The 21,338-nt window shown below is 41.6% G+C and overlaps 1 protein-coding gene across 7 annotated transcripts in view; it reads left to right on the top strand.

Moving 5' to 3' along the window:
- Window positions 1–21,338, top strand: part of DENND5B (DENN domain containing 5B) — a 160,089-nt gene that overhangs the window by 58,714 nt on the left and 80,037 nt on the right. For 3 of the 7 annotated variants that reach the window (XM_061638700.1, XM_061638701.1, XM_061638702.1), the window contains exons 2-4: window positions 5,415–5,480; window positions 14,029–14,138; window positions 19,038–19,704. In XM_061638700.1, the coding sequence (XP_061494684.1) occupies window positions 5,415–5,480; window positions 14,029–14,138; window positions 19,038–19,704 (843 nt within the window). Of the gene's footprint in view, window positions 1–5,414; window positions 5,481–7,476; window positions 7,570–8,780; window positions 8,831–14,028; window positions 14,139–19,037; window positions 19,705–21,338 lie in introns of those variants that run through there. The other 4 variants (XM_061638703.1, XM_061638704.1, XM_061638706.1 and 1 more) reach the window with 3 other exon arrangements.

Below are 21,338 nucleotides of genomic sequence, written 5' to 3'. Positions count from 1 at the left end.
TCTTCAAGCCTAGGTTGGAGGGAATACCTTTCTAGAAGACTCTAGTTCTAGCATACCTTTATAATAGAATTTAAGGACCTTAGTAATTCCATTTTCAGAATTATTATACACTATGCATCTGAACAGTCCACATAGAAGCTAGGATTACAAGTGGAGACTGATAACATATTTTGTAGGTGGTTTCCATATTTCTCCTGTGGCTTTTGCCTAGCCATAAATGGAAAACCGAACACTCAGCTAAGTTTGGCTTGACCAAATATGAGAATTCTTAGGCTATTACATTCTTTCCAGGGCATTGTGAAAACAGTGGTGGATGTGGATTTCAAATTCTTGAATTTGAATTTGAGATTTGCATTGAAATTCTTTCTCTGCCATGACGCTCACTAGGTGGCCTTGGGCACAATCTCTTAGGCTAATATATCTCACAGCATTATTGTAAGGATAAAGGGGGGGCTATGTAAACCACCCTGAGCTCTTTGAAGAAAGTGCAGGATCAACCTTTCAGGGATGAGGCCTTATATTGGGGTGGTTGCTATGCTCTGCAGGGCCTCTTTTAGATACCTTGATTGATTGATTGATTGATTGATTGATTGATTGAATTTATATCCTGCCCTTCCTCCCAGAAGGAACCCAGGACGTCCATTCCACACAATCAGGTATTTTGTGTTATGGCACCTACCCTTTGGAATTCCCTCCCCTTAAATATTAGACAGGTGCTGTCTTTGGTGTCTTTTCGGTGCCTACAGAAGACCTTTCTCTTTCAACAAACCTTAGTAGAGTAGATACCTTATCCCAGTTTGCGTCTGTGTTGGAATTGTTTTTACGATGCTTTGTAGTTAAGATTATTTTGTAACAGGTAAGAATAATAACGATAATAATAATATTTTTATTATTATTATCACCATCAGTGGCAGCATCATAATGTAGTATCATTCCTAGATTGGAAAATCTCCACTTGGAGGTAGTGTTGGTAAAAATGCCACTGCTGTGAGCATTAACAGTCTGGAAACATTTTGAATGAGTTGCTGGCTGCCATCCAAAAGTGGCCTGTGCTGCAATTTTATGGTTCACGTCAACAAGTCCATCAGTTAAATGAAATTAAACCCTGCTATTGACTAATTAGCCATATAGTTCTATGCATTAACTGTGCATACAAAAGATTGCAGGTTCAGTATGTGGCACTTCTAGATAGGAAGGGCTATTGCTCAGTGGCAGAATATTGGTTTTGCATGCAAGAGGTCCCAGGTTCAGTCTTTGGCATCTTCAGGTAGGGCTAGGGGAGACTACTGCCTGAAACTTTGCAGAGCTGCTGCCAGTCAGCGTTCAGTACTGTCCTAGATGGACCAGTGATCTGGCCTGGTATGAGGAAGGGTATCAATGTTATTCCTGAAATGGAAATGGACTGCCTTCAAGTCGATCCGGACCCCAACTTATGGCGACCCTATCAATAGGGTTTTCGTGGCAAGTGGTATTCAGAGGTGGTTTACCATTGCCTTCCTCTGAGGCTGAGAGGCAGTGACTGGCCCAAGGTCATCCAGTGAGCTTCATGGCTGTGTGGGGATTCGAACCGTGGTCTCCCAGGTCATAGTCCAGCACCTTAACTACTATATCACACTGGTTCCTATGATACCAAATAATATGAAAAATTAACTTCAAGATGTTTCAGGTGATCATACCTGACAAACTTGTTTTCTTGCAAAAGTGACAGTGGTGTCTTTTTTTAAAAAAAAGGTGTATATGCTAAATCAGAACTACTGTCTGTGTGTGCCTTAAAGAAAAATGTTAGCTATCTATGCTTAGAATGCAGTCTGCTAGGAGAGAGATGGAGCTAGGCGGGAGGAAAGGAAATGTGTCAATTCCATGCATGTTTGGTGTGGAGAAAGGAGAGGCTTGGTGCGAAAAGAAAATTGCTCTCTCCTTCCATGTTTAGAATTCTGAAATTGCCAGTTCTGCACCTGCTGACTAGTGCCTTTTGGAATAAGCATTGTATGCAAAGAGTATTATAAAATAGCTTGCAGCTAGCAATTCAAATGCAGTGGGATGTGCAGTGTTGAAATCAATATATACATGAAGTGGAAGTGATCAAATTTCAGAAAATCATGCATATGATATGAACTGTAATTGAGCTTTTAGTTCCTTCAGGCAAGGCACAGTTTATGTATGTCTGGTTTCTAATCTCTAAGCAACCGTATCATACTTGCATAGCTTTTACCTTGAATATTGTTCAGCTAGCAGCTTAGGTTTGGTCTACCTTTTGGATAGTTTTTTCTGTCTGCTTCTTTTGAATGTCTTTGTTTTGCTGGCATTTGAGTGTGTAGCTATATTAAGAAACCAAAGCTGTTGGTCGGTATAATGTTACTCTCTAGGCAGACAGCAGAGCTACTTCAATTGAGGTCAGAAGGTGGAGGATGGGAAGCCAGAATAAAATATCTCTCTTAGATTGTATTTTTAAAAGCTGATGTTTAAGGCATTCAAATTATTCTCTGCTGGGGGAAAACAACAACAACAACAACAACAACACACACACACACACAGAGAGAGAGAGAGAGAGTCATTTGAAAAGGATTTTATGTGCTGTGTGAATTGTTTTAAACTGTACACCTACTAAATCAAAATATTAAGTTTTATTGTTCTCCTTGAGTTAATATTCATTTTAATGAGTCTTGCTGATCAGTTTACTTCAGGGGTTTTCCTAGTGGGTAGACCAAGGAATCATAGAGAGCTCCCTGCCGGAATGGAGACTTTATAGCAAAATGGGGCAGCTCCTTATTTATAAGCCAACAGACCAGCGTTGATATACCCAAGCTCTTAGGCACTTAGAGAAGGAGCGTTACTTGAAAGTATTTGGGTGTCTTGTTCCTAAGCGTATTTGTAGGTGTTGCCTGTGGGTGTCTTAATTCTGTGCAGCAGCTAATCAGAGTGGAATGGCTTGCGGTAATGAGATCTCAGAGGCCATATAAACACAACCATTTTTGTCTGTTGTTATAGTACCATTAGTATACTGCTGGTGTATTCATTTCTGTCAGCAGCGCAGGTCTGTGCTTCTGAATGTTTAACCTGCCCTGTCTCTTTCTCTCACTTTTCTTTTAGTAGAGCAGATGATATCAAGTTTTTAAAACCTGAAAAGTATTAAAGAGAAATGAAGGCTGATGAATCTGGCTTTAGCTAATGAAGCTGAGCTTTAAATGTAAAGTGTTAATATTGCAAAATCAAATGAAGCTGCCTTTTTGAGAATTCTGAAGGGAGGGGGACAGTTTCCTTAAAACAGGAGCCACCAAAGTGGCCCCTACCGGTGCCAGTTTGCCTGCCAGTACCTTTGATGTCTCAGTAAATATCCCCTCAATGATCTGCAATGTACAAGTGACTGTTTCCAGTGACTCAGCCTCTCCTACAACTGAACACAGTCCCTTAAACATGCATTTCATTGGATGGCAGGATTGGACACCCACCCTCCCACCCACTAAGAGCTTCTCTCTGTGAGTGAGCGCTGTGGTGATTGATGTAGGGTACCTTTTCCATTGATGGGAATGGGGGAAGCGTCCCTCACCATTTTGTAGTCCTATTTTCTGCTCTTTTGGATATGACAGCCTTTCGGTGTTACATTGGGTCCCACAGCAGCCATTTTGTGACTGGCGCCCATGGCCCCAAAATGTTGGCAACCAATGCTTTAAAACATGAAAGAACTCATGATCCAGCAAACAGTGGCTTCATGCTTTACACTGTAAACCTGATTGGTTTGTCATGTGCAGCTAACTGTGTTTTTAACGCCCATAAACCCTGAAAATACAAGCGCATATACACTGGCTGTAAATGTATGTGCCTCGTTTAAACTCCTTGTTGTGAGGAGAGAGGGAACCTCTTCTTAGTACTTTCTCTTTCACCCAACTTCAGAACATGGGCTATAGAGTGTTCCCTGTTAAAATATACAAGAGCCAAACTGTGTTCTGAGAGATGCTCCAGTAATCTCAAAGATGCCACAGTCTGAGTGCAGCTGTACACTCTGTATGGAATGCTTCCTCTTCAGTGATGTTCATATGAAGGCAGCAACATCTGAATTGGGCCCCTAGCGCGTACCATTACTGTCAGAGACAAAGCACAGCCTATTTGGAAAAGCAGCATAAGCAATTTTGAAATGATTGAGAACATTTCATAGAATCATAGAATAGTAGAGTTGGAAGGGGCCTATAAGGCCATCAAGTCCAACCCCCTGCTCAATGCAGGAATCCAGATCAAAGCATTCCCAACAGATAGTTGTCCAGCTGCCTCTTGAATGCCTCCAGTGTCGGAGAGCCCACTACCTCTCTAGGTAATTGGTTCCATTGTCATATGGCTCTAACAGTTAGGTAGTTTTTCCTGATGTGTAGTCGAAATCTTGCTTCCTGCAACTTGATCCCATTATTCCGTGTCCTGTACTCTGGGACGATCAAGAAGAGATCCTGGCCCTCCTGTGTGTGACAACCTTTCATGTATTTGAAGAGTGCTATCATATCTCCCCTCAATCTTCTCTTCTCCAGGCTAAACATGCCCAGTTCTTTCAGTCTCTCCTCATAGAGCTTTGTTTCCAGTACCCTGATCATCCTTGTTGCCGTCCTCTGAACCTGTTCCAGTTTGCATGCATCCTTCTTTAAGTGCAGTGACCAGAACTGGACACAGTACTCAAGATGAGGCCTAACCAGTGCTGAATAGAGGGGAACTAATCCTTCACGCGATTTGGAAACTATACTTCTGTTAATGTAGCCTAATATAGCATTTGCCTTTTTTGCAGCCACACCACACTGTTGGCTCATATTCAGCTTGCGATCAATGACAATTCCAAGATCCTTCTCACATGTTGTATTGATGAGCCAAGTACCCCCCATCTTATAACTGTGCATTTGGTTTCTTTTTCCTAAGTGTAGAACTATAAATTTCATTTTGTTGTTTTCAGCCCAATGCTCCAGCCTGTCAAGGTCCTTTTGAATTTTGTTTCTGTCTTCCATGGTGTTAGCTGTGCCCCCCAAGTTTGTATCATCTGCAGATTTGATAAGCATACTCTGTACCTCCTCATCCAAATAGTTAATAAAAATGTTGAAGAGCACTGAGCCCAGGATCGAGCCCTGTGGTACCCCACTCGTTACTTCTGCCCAGTTTGAGAAGGAACCAGGAATTTGTGAAGGAACCAGGAATTTGTGAGGGCATAAAAAAAGTCTTGTTCATTTCAGTTGGCTTCTGCATGAGAATTTCCTGGTAGACAGCTGTGTGTGTCTATGTCTTTAACATACATTGTTCTGTTAATTTGTTTTCTGTCAGAAGCAGTGGAAGAAATTATTGCTGCTTCATGGTGCATGTATTCTTTTTAAAACCATGTTTTTGTGTGTCTGCATTTTCTGTTCATTTTGTTCATACGTGCTTTTTGTTTCTGTTATGTTATGTAGTCTTATACCAGTGGCTAGAAGCCGATCGTCATGGCAAGAGCTCAGATACTGCAGACAGAACATCAGGTAAAAAACTACTAAAGGGGGGGCTTATTAATCTAAACTTCAGATTTTCTGTAGCCACATCTGTCTGGAACTTTAAATTCATTTTAACGCTCTTCTGTTGATTGGTAGCTTTTAATCAGTACTCAGTTATATTCCTCCCCTTTGCCCCCCCCCCCAAAAAAACAGCTTTTGTATGGCAGATGTGGTCATGTCAGAAGAGGACTGACTTTTTTTTCAGTCCAGTAACTACCCTGGCCAATTTTTAGGATTGCCTTCACATGCAAAATGCATGGAAGGGACTATTAAAGGCTTGATTTGCATTTACCGAAACATTTAATACTGTGCCCCCTTCAGCACAAGTTCCCAGAGTGGCTTTCAATACAAAAAAAGAGAACGGCATTAAGTTAAAAGAAGCAAGTTATACTAAAACAATAATTGCCTGACCAGATAAAATTCAAGTTTAAAACAGAAATTTAGAAAGCCCAAGATTTTTTTTAAAAAAATGTTTTCATCTGGTACTACAAAGATGACAATTTTTAATGCCCAGTGTACCTATCTGGGGGGAGAGGTGTCAAAGGAAAGTCGGTATCTCCAGTTCTTGCTCAAATCTCTGACAGTATTGAGATCTGGAAAAGGGCCTTTGAAGCGATACACAAGCATCGTAATACACAGGCAGGCTTGTGTGGGTGGATGTATGGAGGATAAGACTGTGTGTTACCTTCGGATCAGAAATGGCATGCTTTTGAATGCCAGTTACTGAGGAACAACAGCGGGAGAAGGAAATTGTCCTCATGTTCTAACGGTTTCCAAGCAGTGGTGCAGTCATAACTTTAGACGTTGGACTTGATGCCCTTCCACCCACCCCTTTTAGATGGTCATGTATGTTACTACACTTAGTTCAAATTTATGGTAAGCCACCCCTGCTGTGTTTGTGGAATGTCTGCCAAGTGGGATCCTGACAATTTCCCCCAAGGTCCTGCCTTGATTACAGGCCTTGATGACTGCACTGTTTCCAAGGTGGCTAACACTTAAAACAACACCATCATACGGTATTTGAAAACATGCCTATATATATACTGTCAGTACTAATTAGCAATAACAATTCCCAGACTAACGTGTGGACCAGACATGGGGCCACTTCAAAATCAACACTCCTGCCAGATACCCATGAGGAGGTCTGAAGGCAGATCTTCTTCCTTTCCTCTCCCCCTCCCCTCAGAAGCTACCACTGGAGCAGTTAGAAAGCACTGTTCTTGCCATACATGATCATATGAGACTGTGCAAATTTTCCTGGGACTGATGTGATGTGATGATATGCTGTCATAAACTGAGAGATTTATGGGGGAGAAAACATGTAATTATGGCTGCCCCCATGGGTCTGTGGTAGCAGCTACATTTTCCCCATATGATCTTCCTGAAAGTGTCAGTACATCATTGTACCTCTCCCTGGAAGATTTGCGCAGCCATGTTTTCATTGTGTGTGTGACAGGAGCCATGTTTTGTAGCTGCTTCAGCGGCTAGTATCTGTGGGGGTTGGAGGAATGGAGCAAATCAGCCATGGGACCACCTTGTAAGTAGTTTTAAAATAATATTTTAAAATTACTGGGTTATATACAATGTTAGTCAGAGTAGGCCCATTGAAATGGATAGACACAACTAACTTAGGCACATTAATAAAGAAAGGCCGGGGATGGAACTGGCAATCCCACCCCATATATATGGTCTGCCTAGTAAACGTCGCAAGACGTCGCCCTAAGAGTCAGACTCTCACTTCAAGTGCAGGGACGCCTTTACCTTTTTACTCTAAGTAGGACTTAGTTGGACACAACCCAACAAATTTGTGTGGACACTTGAGATTCTTAAGTATTATTTTCTAAAAAATTGTATAGAAACAGAACAGAAAAGACAATGTCAGGGAACATATGCAAAAATGACATGAACCAGATTAAGTATGGTCTGTCTATCCTTTCTCTTAAGTTGCTCAGTAGATCTTGTCCTATAGAACTGGCAAGAATAACATCTGATAGACAGCAGTGCTGAGTATTCCTGAGTGGACAAATCTACCTTCAGCCAATGGATTACTATTGTTTCTGTGGACTCTCTGCTAGAGGTAATGATAAAAAGTCACCTTGGAATGGAGTTACAAAAACTCTGAGAACCAACTCGTAGCACTTGCTTGTCTAAAACTCACATCATCTTCCACTGATTCACATGGCTAGTTCAGATGAAATAACAAATCATGGTTTGTTACAAGAACAGGCCACAGCAAGCCTTGGGCTTATGCATTTCTTCCTTCTCTTCTCTTCTAGCCACTCTCTTCTTGGTGTATAAGAGCAAGAGATAAGAAGGTTCTACTTCAGGGTTTTCAGCAATCTGCAGTTTGCCATTGCATCTGAATGCATCAAACTATTCTGAGACCGGGATCTGAAACGGCAATTTGATCATGGGCTCAGGAACTTGTTTTAGAACAAACTGGCTTGCATAAACCATGGAAGCTGTGGTAAACTGTGGTTTGCGGCAAACTAGAAGCAGAAGTTTCTAATCTCCACTCCTTGTTAGAGAAAGAAGAAAGGATGGGAGAACTGGTTCATTCTTTTAATAGCAAACCATGGCTTGTTATGTGTGAATCAGACCACCTCTTAATCACTGTTTTCTGTGTTTTCTGTGTTTCAACTCCTAGTCCAAACATTAAGGGAGTGAAAGGGCAAATCCACTGAGATTCAATAGGATATGTTGAACCAGTTTAATTCGAATAATCAGCTGCTAACTGCCATGACATACAAGTCCTGTAGATTCTCCCTAAGGCAGTCAGATATATTTTTATAACTTACATGTGGCAGTCGGCACTCCAACAGAATTTGTAACTAACTATAACTCAGAATGTTGGAGGCTGAAGAGAAGGGAACTGAGAAGGGTTTGCTGCTTTTTGTGTTTTGCTGCTTTTTGACATCCAATTCCTGTGGTGTATATACATTTCAAATACTTGCAACTTACAGGTTTCCACAACTAAATTTTCTAACCCATTTTGTTGTGAGTAGCTATATATATTTATTACATACATACATATATATGTGTATGTGTGTATATACATACATATAGACACGCACACACACATACGTGTGTATACACACACACAGGATATTTGAATCCTAAAAATATAATGTGGGCAATAGTCTTGAAGCGCTATTACTACTTATCTAAGAACATCATATCATGCAACTTTTATTTACAGCTTAATGGAGACCACTTAGCTCTCCAAATAAAGTGGCATATGTGTTATGTGCCTTCAAGTCGATTATGACTTATGATGACCCTATGAATCAGTGACCTCCAATAGCGTAAACCACCCTGTTCAGATCTTGTAAGTTCAGGTATGTGGCTTCCTTCATGGAATCAATCCATCTCTTGTTTGGTCTTATTCTTTTTCTACTCCCTTCTGTTTTCCCCAGCATTATTGTCTTTTCTAGTGAATCATGTCTTCTTATTATATGTCCAAAGTGTGATCACCTCAGTTTCATCATTTTAATTTCTAATGATAGTTCTGGTTTAATTTGTTCTAACACCCAATTATTTGTCTTTTTCGCAGTCCATGGTGTGCGCAAAGGTCTCCTCCAATACATTTCAAATGGGTTGATTTTTCTCTTCTCCGCTTTTTTCACTGTCCGACTTTCACATCCATACATAGTGATTGGGTATAGCATGGTCTGAATGATCCTGACTTTGGTGTTGAGTGATAGATACATCTTTGCATTTGTGGACCTTTTCTAGTTCTCTCATAGCTGCCCTCCCCAGTCCTAGCCTTCTTCTGATTTCTTAACCATTGTCTCCCTCTTGGTTAATGACTGTGCCAAGGTATTGATAATCCTTGACTAGTTCAATGTCCTCATGTCAACTTTAAAGTTACCTAAATATTCTGTTGTCATTACTTTAGTCTTCTTGACGTTCAGCTGTAGTCCTGCTTTTGCATTTAGGGTTCTAACTGTGTTTCTCTCTACTTTTCCTTTTGATTTCGTTCTATCTTTAACCATTTTAAGTGTTTTGTCAATCATCCATTGAGGTCTTGCTCTCTTTTTAATTAGATGTATTGTCTTTTTGCATTCTTCCCTGATAATGTCTCTGACTTCACTCCATAGTTCTTCTGGTTCTCTATCACCTAGGTTTAAAGCCTCAAATCTGTTCCTTACTTGGTCTTTATGATATTCTTCTGGGGTGTTATTTATATTGTATTTTGGCATTATGATTGCTTTGTTGTTGTTCTTTGGCTTTACTCTGATTTGGAGATATGCTAATTTAACAGTAGCATCCATATCGTTTTGTCACATATTTGTGAGACTAAATCATACTGGAGTTTGCAGGCAGACCACCTAAAGGAATCAGCTGACCATAAAATTTTATTTTATGTTTTATTGCATTTATATCCTATCTTTCCTCCAAGTAGCTCAGGGTGCTGTATGTGGTTCTACCCCTCCCCATTTTATCTTCATAACAACACTGTGAGGCAGGCTATGCTGGAATACAATGATTTGCCCAAGATCACCAACTCAACATTATGGTTGAGTAGAAATGTAAAGATTCCTTTATTGTATCTGTATTGCTAAATGCTTAATGAAATATCATCATCATCATCGTAATTCTTCTGAGCAGGAGCCCGGGGCAGAAATATTGAATGACAGCAAAACTTTACTTTGACCTATTGCAGTTCTCTTTTAATAATACCACTATCTTTGTTTCTCTCTTAGGTTTTACATTTGACAGTCTACATATGTGTGTATGTGTCTCTGTGTGATGCTGTATTTATTCCTCCTTTGCAGATGCTTTTCTGGACTCAGCCGTGCTGTGCCTTGCATCTGTATATGTTAGTAGTGAGGATTTAAAAAAAATGCAAATAGGGCTGGATAGGACATTATTGTCCAAGTTAAAGTAGAGAGAGGAAAGAATGTAAATGTGTTGGTATGTATATGTTATGAGTAAATAACAAACTCAGGATGCACAGTCTTAAAATACACTGACTGCACTTCATTCATTACATGTTTAGGTGTACATCTAAAATAGATGTATAACTGACAAAACTAAAGTGTGAATTTGATGAGGCTCATGGTTGCAAAAGTCATACATCTATGCTTAACAAACCTTCTCTGTGGCAAGTGTGTTAGGAGATAAACATTGATTTGCTTCTGTATAAAGTTTAGAAAAGGCCCTGTCCAACACATTATACTGTACCTTGGTGGGGTGAATAAGAAGTTGAGAAATTAGCTACAGACATTCTCTAGGGCAGGGATGGCTTACCTTTGACACTTCTGAAGTTACTGGACTACAGTTCCCATCATCTCTGCCCATTGGCCATGCTGGCTGTGGCAGATGGGAGCTGGAGCTTCTGGAGAGCCAAAGGTTAACCACCCATGCTCTAGAACCTGAGCACGCCTTATGTCTCAGATGCATTCTTTTTAAAAAAAATGCAATTTCATTAAAGAAAAAGGAAAAATAAAAAATAAATCAAAAAGAAAGAAATTAATCCCTGTCAGCATTCTTTATGTACCATAGTTTTTCTGATACATGAGAATTCTGAGATGGATGTAGGTGCTGCTGAAAAACTTGGGACTGCAACAGTACCTTTTTGAAATTGATAACCTGTATTCATCATTTTCTGACACTTTATAGTAGGGATGGAGAACATGTGGCCCTCCAGATGTTGTTGGACTCCTACTCCCACCTAGTTTGACCAATGGTCTGGGGGCTGATGGGAGTTGGAATCTGACAACACGTGAAGGGCTGGCCACATAATATAATAACCATCCCTCAGAGCTTCACACATCTGGAAAGGGTTAGGATCTAGCTGTTTACTTTGTTCACTCACTGCCAGAGTTACTGCCCCAACCACGTATGGTGGTTACCCAGAAACCAGTAGTCGCTCAAGTTCTGAATAACATAGAGTAATACCTCAGTTAACAAAGTACATGTGTTTATGGGCATTACTTCTTTAACAGAAAATTTGGTACCAGAGGGAGGAATAACAAGGAAAGAATAGTTTCTACACCACAAAAAAGAACAGCAGTTCAACATATTTCAGCAAACTTTTTATTCAAAACTAACAGTACGAATGTCTGAAATGAAACAACCAGGTCAAGTAAGCCTTGCATACAGACGACTTGAAGGCTTCTTCAAAATGCATCCAGGGATGACTGCCTTTCCGTTTTTTCTTTTATCATGTAGCATCTTGCTGTACCACAGTTCTCCTTTCCGTATACTCAAGCAGCCACACAAGGGGCAGCTACCCCCGCCACCCTGTGCTTCGTCTCTTTCTCTCTCCCTTTTGCCATCCTCCCCTAGACTCGAGCAAATGTGTCTGCAGTAAATAGTGCTCCCAGGGCACCCAAAGCATTCTTTACTACTGAGGTGTCTGCGCCACCTGGTAAGAAGCACTGTTCTAGCACTATTTCAGCAACCACAATCCAGTAGACAAGGAGCCACTCAAACTCAATTAATTTCCACCAAGTAACTGAAAAAGTGCCCCTTTTTTCTGTCCATGAGCCATATATAATTTCTGTGTCAGTTTTTCCAGGAGTGCTAATTTTCAAACCTTCTGATACCAATAGTCAATCGTGGTTTCTGTAAAGTATTTCCAAAACTGAGCTATGACCTGTCTAGCCGCAGTTAGTGGATATTGGATTCAGTCCGTATAGCGAAGTTCTTCATCTGGTCCTACCTTAGCAAAGCCAGATGCAGGAATGGATGTACCCATTGACTGGTAATTGAGCTGATCTCAACCAAATCCTGACTCCAGATTTGCAACACCCACCTCACTTCTTCAGGTGGGAGAACTGCCATTGACTGTGTTCATCTTATTATTAAAACCCCACTTACTGAAGACTTCTTGGACCCAAACTGGACAGGACATTACACAGTTTAACATGCAGGTTTTTAGAAATGCACATAGCATCTGCTTGTGGGGTGGGACTGATAATTATCAGAATCCCAGTAGGTGGATAGGGGTAATTCAATGCTTTCCTCCCCAATGGCATCAATAGGGGATTTCTGCCCCAGTGCGAATAGCAACTTCAGTGGAGGGATCTCTCACATGGCCATAACACTGGAAGAAAGGGTTAAAATCCTGCTGAGATCCTAATAATTATTAACCCACCCACTAAAAAATTTCAGGTTCAGTGCAAAAATGCATTTAACATGGTGTCAGGTTTGGTCCTTTGTATAGAGCAGCGTTTCCCAACCAGTGTGCCTTCAGATGTTGTTGGACCACAATTCCCATCTTTCCTGACCATTGGCAATGCTGGCTGAGGCTGATGGGAGTTGTGATCCAACAACATCTGGAGGCACACTGGTTGGGAAAGCCTGGTATAGAGGCTCAAACTTCTAGGGAAAGTATGATCATTTTCTAAGTCTGATCTAGCTGGCTTTTAGGAGTGCCTTGATGAGCCATGAGGAGGAGCTTGCTGCCAGCTTTTCCTTAAGTAGACAAATGTGAGCATCACTTCCTTGATTATGAGGAGTTGATTCCTAGATCACCATTTTCACATTAGTTTCTTATTGCAGACACTGTAGTATATCATACAAGTTCATGTGGCATTCTTTGATCTTTTTGCCACTAGCAGGGCTGACACCAGGCATGACTGGGCCCTTGGCCACCAGCCTGACCTGGGCCCATGTCACCCCGCCTGCCTGCCTACTCACTCTCCCCACCTACCTCTCTGTTGGTCCTTAGGAAGGATGGCCTCGTGCTGTGCGCCCATGACTGCCATCAACCAAGATGGCGGCAGGGACTTCCCTAAGGGGCTAATGCCCCTGCCACCATCTTGGTTGATGGCAGCCATGCACGCTACGCTGAGTGGACACATATGCTTGCCATCAACCAAAATGGTGGTAGGGGCAATAGCCCCTTAGAGAAGCTTCTGCTGCCATCTTGATTGATGGCAGATATGCATGCACAGCGCACACAGCATTCACGGCAATGGGAGAAGTGGAGCGTGCCAACGGGTGTCATGGGCCCGTGCAGTCTGCATGGGGGCCCCCCCTGGAAACTCCCTCTCCGATCTGCAGCAGGGTCAGGAGTTGATGCTTCAGCAGATTGCGGAATGGGAGTTCTACCCTCCCACCTTAAGGAGGGGCCCTCTGGTGTTGGCTCTGTTCACTAGGCCTGAGATTAGACTGAGTACATTAAACTTGGGCAACAGTATAAGTTGCCAACTTGGATCACTACTTTTCTACAACACACCCTAATCATGATTGGAGTTTTTGAAATGGTTGGTCCTTTCAGTACTGTTCTTAGTAGCTTACAAATGCATCCATATACATTCAGATTAAGAAGACAATTTAACTGAAGGAAGAAAGGCTTGGATGAATATTGTGCACCTCATTTAGACCTTCCTTTTCCAAAAGCAGAAATGGAAATGGAATGAATAGGGTTTTCATGGTAAGTGGTATTCAGAAGCTGGTTAAATTATAAATATATGTGTCCTTCCCCTCTGTGCTTTCTTCCCTTCTACCAGATGTTGAACAGGCCGGATGCTTTGAAAATCACTTGTTGTGTGACTATTGTTGCCTTTTTTATTTGTTGCAGGAGAAAATTTTGACCAGAGCCCTTTACGAAGAACATTCAAGTCCAAAGTCTTGGCTCACTATCCCCAAAACATAGAATGGAATCCCTTTGATCAAGATGCAGTCAACATGGTATGTAGAGAAGACTCCTTCAAAAGAGAGTAGTCCTTTTTTCATTCTTTCTTCCCATCACTACTGGAAGTGTGGTTTCTCCTGCAGTCTTCCCTCCCTTCTCCTCCTCCCACAACGTGAAATGTAGAACAAAGCATTAGCTTGGGGCTCTGTGGTTGTTTATAGTTATAGATTAACTTGCAGCCCAGTTCTATGCACTTAGACCCACTGAGTTGTATGGGGCTTACTATCCAAGTAAATTTGCTTAGGATTGCAACCTAAATTTAAGGATAGAAGCTTTGGATGATTCTGCCATCAGTTGTCTTGTTGGTTTTTAGGTTGTCATTGAAAAGTGCTGTAATGTCTAATGCTTCTTGTCACACTGAACCAGTTTTCCACTTTATTTAAAAGTTTATCAAAGTACTCATTTTAAAAGAAGTATGATTTTCAGATTATCCTTTGTTAACTACTATTGGTGGAACATTGTTTTCACCAGTGAAAGTTGCTATTGTGCAAAACAGCTGTGTGCATACTTCAGGCTTAGCAGGATCTACAGTTTAGCTTTGTTTACTAGATCCCTAAAATCCATAATCTGGAGCTAGGTCTGAAATTGCAGCCGGGGCAGGGGGATACTCCTGGAATTCTGGAGCAAGCTGTCTGTGGAGTTTCCTACCCTACTTTTTTATAGTCCCAAGTGCTGTCAGACCTCCAGCATGTCTCTCATGTTCAGACCCACCTGGTGAGCCCATCCCCCTTTCAAGGTTAGGACTCTTCTCATCAGCAGGCACACTTATAGGTTTCTTTATTTGTACTCCTGGCCCTTAGCCCACCATTGGGGTATGTTGCCCTGGACTTTACAAACCTGTGTTACCTGTTTATTCTCCTCCTGCCCCATGGTAATGCTTGCTATCAGGCCCATAGCCAACCTAAAAGTTTGGGAAGGGGAAGAAAAAAACTGTAATACATTTAATTATTCATCTTTTGTTAAAAAAATTAGGAGGCACAAAAATTTTACAGGGACATCCCTTCCCCGCCAGCTATGGGCTTGCTTGCTATCCCCTTTTATTCAACTATCAGCTCTCCTCTCTTAATTGACCACAGGTGGTGCTCTTTCCCCTTTTTACTGCTTCAGTCAGTATCTTACTCCCATCTCTGGTTACCTTCACTTGTTTTTGCCTGTTTACTGCTTGGCTCTCTGCTTGTTCCTCCTCCTCCTCCCTTTCCTCTGTTTCATGCTTACTCGCACATTCACACCCCCATCCTCTCCTCACTTCCAGCCCACCCAGTCTCTCTCTTCTTTACTCTCCTCTCTCACTGGCTACCATTCTCTGCTACAGTTCCTTTAGCTCCCGCTTCTTTTCTTTTTCTTATACGGGGCTGCTTCAGCTTCTGTTTCTCCTTCTCGGAGACTGGGAGTCGCGCCCATGGTGTCTCTTATCCTGCCTTTTTCTTCTGTTAGGCTGAGCAGCACTGCGTCCTAAGCATGCTCTCCCTGCAACTTCACTTCCGGTCTGACTGGCTCACCTTCCAGTCTGGCCACCAGCACCTTGTTGCACTGGAGAGGAAGCCCCACTGCTCCCTTCTCACAGTGTCTCAGTCCAGAAATTTGTATTTAGTCCCAGAACTGAGCTCAGGCCTGTCACACACATCCACTCTTGATTCTCCCCCAACCCCCGGCCAGCTTTCTTCCTCTCGACAGCTTCATTTAGAAGCATTTTTGGTTCTTGCTGTTATTTTTTTTAAGATGTTTTTTAATATGCTTTGTTTTAATGTGTTGTTAAAAATGCTTTGTTTTAATATGTTTTAAAGTGTTTTGCTTTTAAGATATTTTAAATGTGTTTTTGTTTGGCACCCTGGGCTCCTTCAGTTTATTTTTAAAATAAAATAACATTCATTAAACATAAATCCACACAGTGCTGTTTGAATTAAACATTACCATTTCACCCTGGAAAGATCTGGGTAAACAGAAATGTCTTTAGTTGACATCTAAATCCCAACAACAGTGGGAACAAACGTAGATCCAAAGGGAGATCATACCAAAGTTGAGACCCCACTGTGGAAACATTTTATTGCAAGATTGTTTGCATATCTAATGAAAAGCTAAAGGTTGCCCTTCCATTTTCTAAAGATCTTTCGCTAGAACACAGTGTGTTTTTATAGTTCAAACCTATGTTATCAGTAGTAAGCTCTACTGAGCTCAGTGAAGCTTATTCCTGGGAAACTGCATAGGATTGCAGTCATGCTGATAATAAATTGGGTGTTACAATATGTACTGCAGCTGTTTGGGCTGTGTATGTATGTATAATCTCACAGTAGGTCAATACCACTGCCGGCATTTTTTTTACTGTTTGGGGATTGAGGGATGGCTATGAACTCTCCTTGGGGCTGTGACCAGGAGGACTGATACGAGTTTCTTCACTACAAAACTTAAACCACAGGTGGGCAGTCAGTGTACACAATGTTGGACTAGATGGTCCAGTGGCAACACCATAACTTAGTATCATTTCTAGCCTGGAAAATTGCAGGAGGTGGTGGTAAAAATGCCATTACTGTGAGCATTAACAATCAGGAAATGTTTTGAATGATTGTGTGGCTGCCATCCAGAAATGACCTGTGTTGCAATTTTGTGGTTCATGTCAACAAAGCCTATCAGTTAAATGAAATTAAACCCTGCTGTTGACTCATAGTCTTATAATTCTATGCATTAACTGTAAAAGGGATTTTGAGGACCTGGTTTGTATGATTCACAGTGATGACAATACTGGATCTACGCTTGTACTCTCACTGTTCTGCTTTTACTGCTAATAGTTGAGTTGCATATCACATCTAATAAATCAGTTATTTTAGTCTTATTTGGTGCCATTGATTAGGAGTTGTCCATTGACTTTAGTGGGCTTTTTTGTTTGGGTGCTTTGCATTGCATGAGTTTGGATGTAACTATGCTACAACAACAATTTTGTAGGTAGTCTTTTAAAAAGTGATTTCTTGAGTTCAAAACCACACAAAATCACACTGAAATAGGTTACCCAATTTAACTTTTACAGGTAATGATTCTATATGCAGGCCTTGTTCAAAGATTCACTACCTAACCTACCAAGTTACGTGAATAATTCATTCTGACAACACTGGAAGAGGCCTGGAAACTGGTTGTGAAAGAGGCATTTACATGTGTTTTAAACCATGTAAATCTGTACCACCTGCATAAAACGTGGTGTGTATTTGTGTCTGAGGACTGCATCCTTGAATAGATCTACTTGACTGTCCTTCAGATGACAACTGTTGCATGAGGTTATACTGATTGATAAACCCTCAGTTCTGTATAGGGTTGCCAGGTTCAATCCCTGAGACTGATCCTGTATCTTTAGGAGAAGACAAAGTCAGCCAAGTGCAGGTGTTCTTGCAACACTGTAATAGGAAAAACCACAAGGTGGAATTCTCCCTCCCCCCTGCACAACTTTTAAAGATACAAAAGACCTCTTGGTTGCCAGGGATTGTCCAGGGAAACTGGAGGGCTGCTAGCGCTCCCCCTCCCTCAAAGCTCTCAAAAGTCTCATCCTTCTCTGCCCACTCTCCCTGATGCACTTGGGATAGCGGGGGCTTAACACTCTGTCACACTTGTAATTTGCTAGCAGAGTTGTTGGATGTTTTATATTTAAGATTTTTTAAAGATGCTTTGTTTTGAGATGTTTTTAGTGTTTTGTTCTGTGTTTGCCGCCCTGGGCTACTTCTGGAAGGAAGCGCAGGATAGAAATTTAATTTAAAAAAAAATCAGACTGAAAAGCTAGTTCAGATTCTCAAGCTTGCATCACATTTCAGGTGCCAACTCTGCACCTAAAGTCATATTTGTGGTATGTTCCTAAGCTTTGTAGAACCCCACCTTGCCAAGTATTTGGAATTTCTAAGCCGCAAATGATTTTAACCTCCATATTAAAACACTGAAATGCCATGATTTTATTATACTGTTCTTTCTTTTATGATGGAGGTAATGAAACTGAGGCTCTAGAACAACTTTGAGCATTAAAAAAAAGCAACAGAAAAATATAATAAACAATATGCAGAAATCTCTCCTTCAGGAATTTCATTCTAATCCTACCTTGCATAATGTGTACATCACAAAGAAACAGACTTGAACTTGATCACCATTTTCATAGTGTTTTTTTGTTATGAATAGCTAGTATATTGATACAGAACTTATGTAAAATAATGGTCAGCATTCCAAGGTATAATTTTCAAGAGATCTGTATATAGATTGGTGGTTTTTACATTGTTGGTTGCTGAATACTGCTGTAGTTCCACTACAAAAATTGAATAAGAACATTTTTGTAACTTGTATAAAGTTGCTACTGCTGTGTATGATACCAGAGACCCTGGTTGAGCTTTTTTTAAGTGATTGTAGTTTCCTTGTATGATTTGTCATTTAAGTTGCTTACTCTTTACTCGTCCCATTTTTAATTATATGTAATCCACTTTACTAAGGAAAACATTTTTCTTTTCACTTCTTTATTGAGATATTTACAGCTAATGCATGAGACTGTAAATGAATTTATAAACAGTGGCAAATAACCATTGTGTTATAATTGTGCAAAGTCATTCGGTGAGCTTTGTAAAAAATACAAATTAAAGGCAGTGTCCTTTTGGACTTAAGGCTGGGGACCTGATTTTCAGGAGTGCAGATTTTTTTAATTAAATGATTTAACAAGATGGCATCTGCTACTCATTTCTCGTTGTTAATCAGAGTAAGCACAGTCTGCCAGAGGCATCTCCTGTGTAAGCCCTCTTGGACCAAATGGGAATTATACAAAGGCTGTGTGCTGCTGAGCATTCATTGGGGCCTGCACAAGACACATTCTAGTGGGTTGTACTAGGTGAAATTAGATTGTCTACTGATGTGTTATGGTTTTTCCCCTCTTCTTCCTGCAGTTATGTATGCCCAAAGGGCTATCCTTCAGGACTCAGACTGATAACAGAGACCCCCAGTTCCATTCCTTCATTATTACCCGGGAAGATGGTTCCCGCACTTACGGGTTTGTACTCACCTTTTATGAGGAGGTCATAAGCAAGCAAATTTGCACAGCTATGCAGACACTTTATCAAATGCACAATGCGGAGCAATGCAACAGTGTCTGTGCCTCATCATCATGCAGCATGGACTCTCTGGCCAGCAGTCTTGATGAAGGCGACTCCACATCGCTGGCCAAGATGCAGCGCTACAACTCTTATGACATCAACAGGGACACACTCTACGTCTCCAAGTGTATTTGCCTCATTGCGCCCTTGCCTTTCATGCAGGCCTGCAAAAAATTCCTCATCCAGCTTTACAAGGCAGTTACTTCCCAGCAACCCCCACCTTTACCCCTGGAGAGCTACATCCATAACATTCTTTATGAAGTGCCCCTTCCGCCTCCAGGGAGGTCTCTCAAATTCAACGGGGTATACGAGCCTATAGTTTGCCAGAGACCGGGGCCTAATGAACTCCCACTGTCAGACTACCCTCTCCGGGAGGCCTTTGAATTGCTGGGCTTAGAAAACCTCATCCAGGTTTTTACATGTGTTCTTCTAGAAATGCAGATCCTTCTTTATTCTCAAGGTAAGCAGAATTTATTATTATTATTATTATTGTTGTTGTTGTTGTTGTTGTTATTATTGTTATTGTTATTATTAATCAATCAATCAATCAATCAATTAATTAAATTGTTTTCCATGAGCTTGGTCAGGTTGTTGAGTTTCAAAAGATGGGTAGATACACAAATAATATTATTGGTATGGTGTTGCTTATAAGCAAAAAAAAAGAGAAAAGAGTGTCCTAATGTCTTGGGCTGTCAGTGGGGTTTCTCTAAGATTTGTAGTCCCCTGTCCTTAATTACTTATTTTTATTACTAATAATAGCTAGTTAATAAGGCAGTCTCCTCTACGCTTACCTTTATTTTTACATAAAATGTTTGAAAACCTAATACTACTTATCTCCAAAATCATAAAATATTTAGTTGAAAAGAGAACTGTTAATGGCAGACAGGCCTGGCTCTTCTATGAGTTGTCTGTCCAAAGACGTTTGTCTCAGGTGGCAAATCACAAGCGGTAGATTATGTGAGGGGGGTCACCGTTCCCTTTAGTTGCCACTGCTGCTAGGATGGCCTGCCTTCTCATTCACTTCCATCTCGTCTAGGGTTGCCAGGTCACAAGCATCCCAAACCCTGAGATTTCAGAGGCAGGTCCCAGTGACTTCATGGGACGGGCTCCCCAGTGATGTCAGTCCCCTTGGTACCTTTCTACCCCAACCCACCCCACTCACTCCTCCACCCACCTTATTCATTCACCCAGGCACTTTCCTTCCTAACCTCCCACCCCACTCATCCCCCCGACATCTTCCTACCCCCCCACCTCATTCACTCACCAGGCACTTTCTAACACCCCACCCCACTCATTCCCCCTGGCACCTTCTTACCTGCCCCACTCACTTCCCCCTCACCGTACTCACCCACCCACCCTACTCACTTCCCAGGCACTTTTCTTCTTACCCGCCCTCACCACCTTATTCCATCAGCACCCTGTGTTGGATGCTTACAGGCTTCTCTCCTGCTCAACCTTTGGGAGGCCTGGGCTCACTGCAGCTGCCATTGCTCTGGGCAGGCAAAGGGTTGCGGAACCCTGTGCACAACATCTCTCTCATTTGTCCAGAGATTAGGGTGAATCCCCAATCTCCTGGAGACCCTGGGAGGACCCCCAAAACTCAAAGTCTCTGGGTAAAATCTGGCTAATCTCATCTGTTCCCCCAGTTCCCACCCAACCACAGCTGAGGCTGGGGTGGGTTTCTTCAGCTTGTAGAAAGCTGAGTAAGTGGAAGCCTCACTCTTTGCTTCCCTACCCTGAATAAGCATGCAATTGAGGAGAGGCTGGAAGAAGGCACAAAGCAGCTGCCTGCTCCCCTTCCACCACCTTAACAGTCTCTCCCTTCATACTCACTCTTCTCAGCTTGCCATTCCGAGTCTCCTTGCTTTGACCTACATTTTTATTTCATTTTTAAGGAAATGAGCCACTGTTCACACTTTTCCTTCACCAACATAGAGCTGCCAACACTGAGGGGCAAAGCTTGGTAGAGACAAAGCTCTACCTCTTTTCAGGGCCAGTGTAGTCCGAGGTTTGAGGGAAACGTCCCTTGATGCAGTGTCATATTTAATCCAAAAAAGAGAGTTTCCTTTCCTCAAAAGTCTTGCCTTTGTTAAA

The sequence above is a fragment of the Rhineura floridana genome, chromosome 8 (genome assembly GCF_030035675.1).
Source record: "Rhineura floridana isolate rRhiFlo1 chromosome 8, rRhiFlo1.hap2, whole genome shotgun sequence".
NCBI classification, from domain to species: Eukaryota; Metazoa; Chordata; class Lepidosauria; order Squamata; family Rhineuridae; genus Rhineura; species Rhineura floridana.
This window is presented reverse-complemented; position numbering and strand designations above follow the sequence as displayed.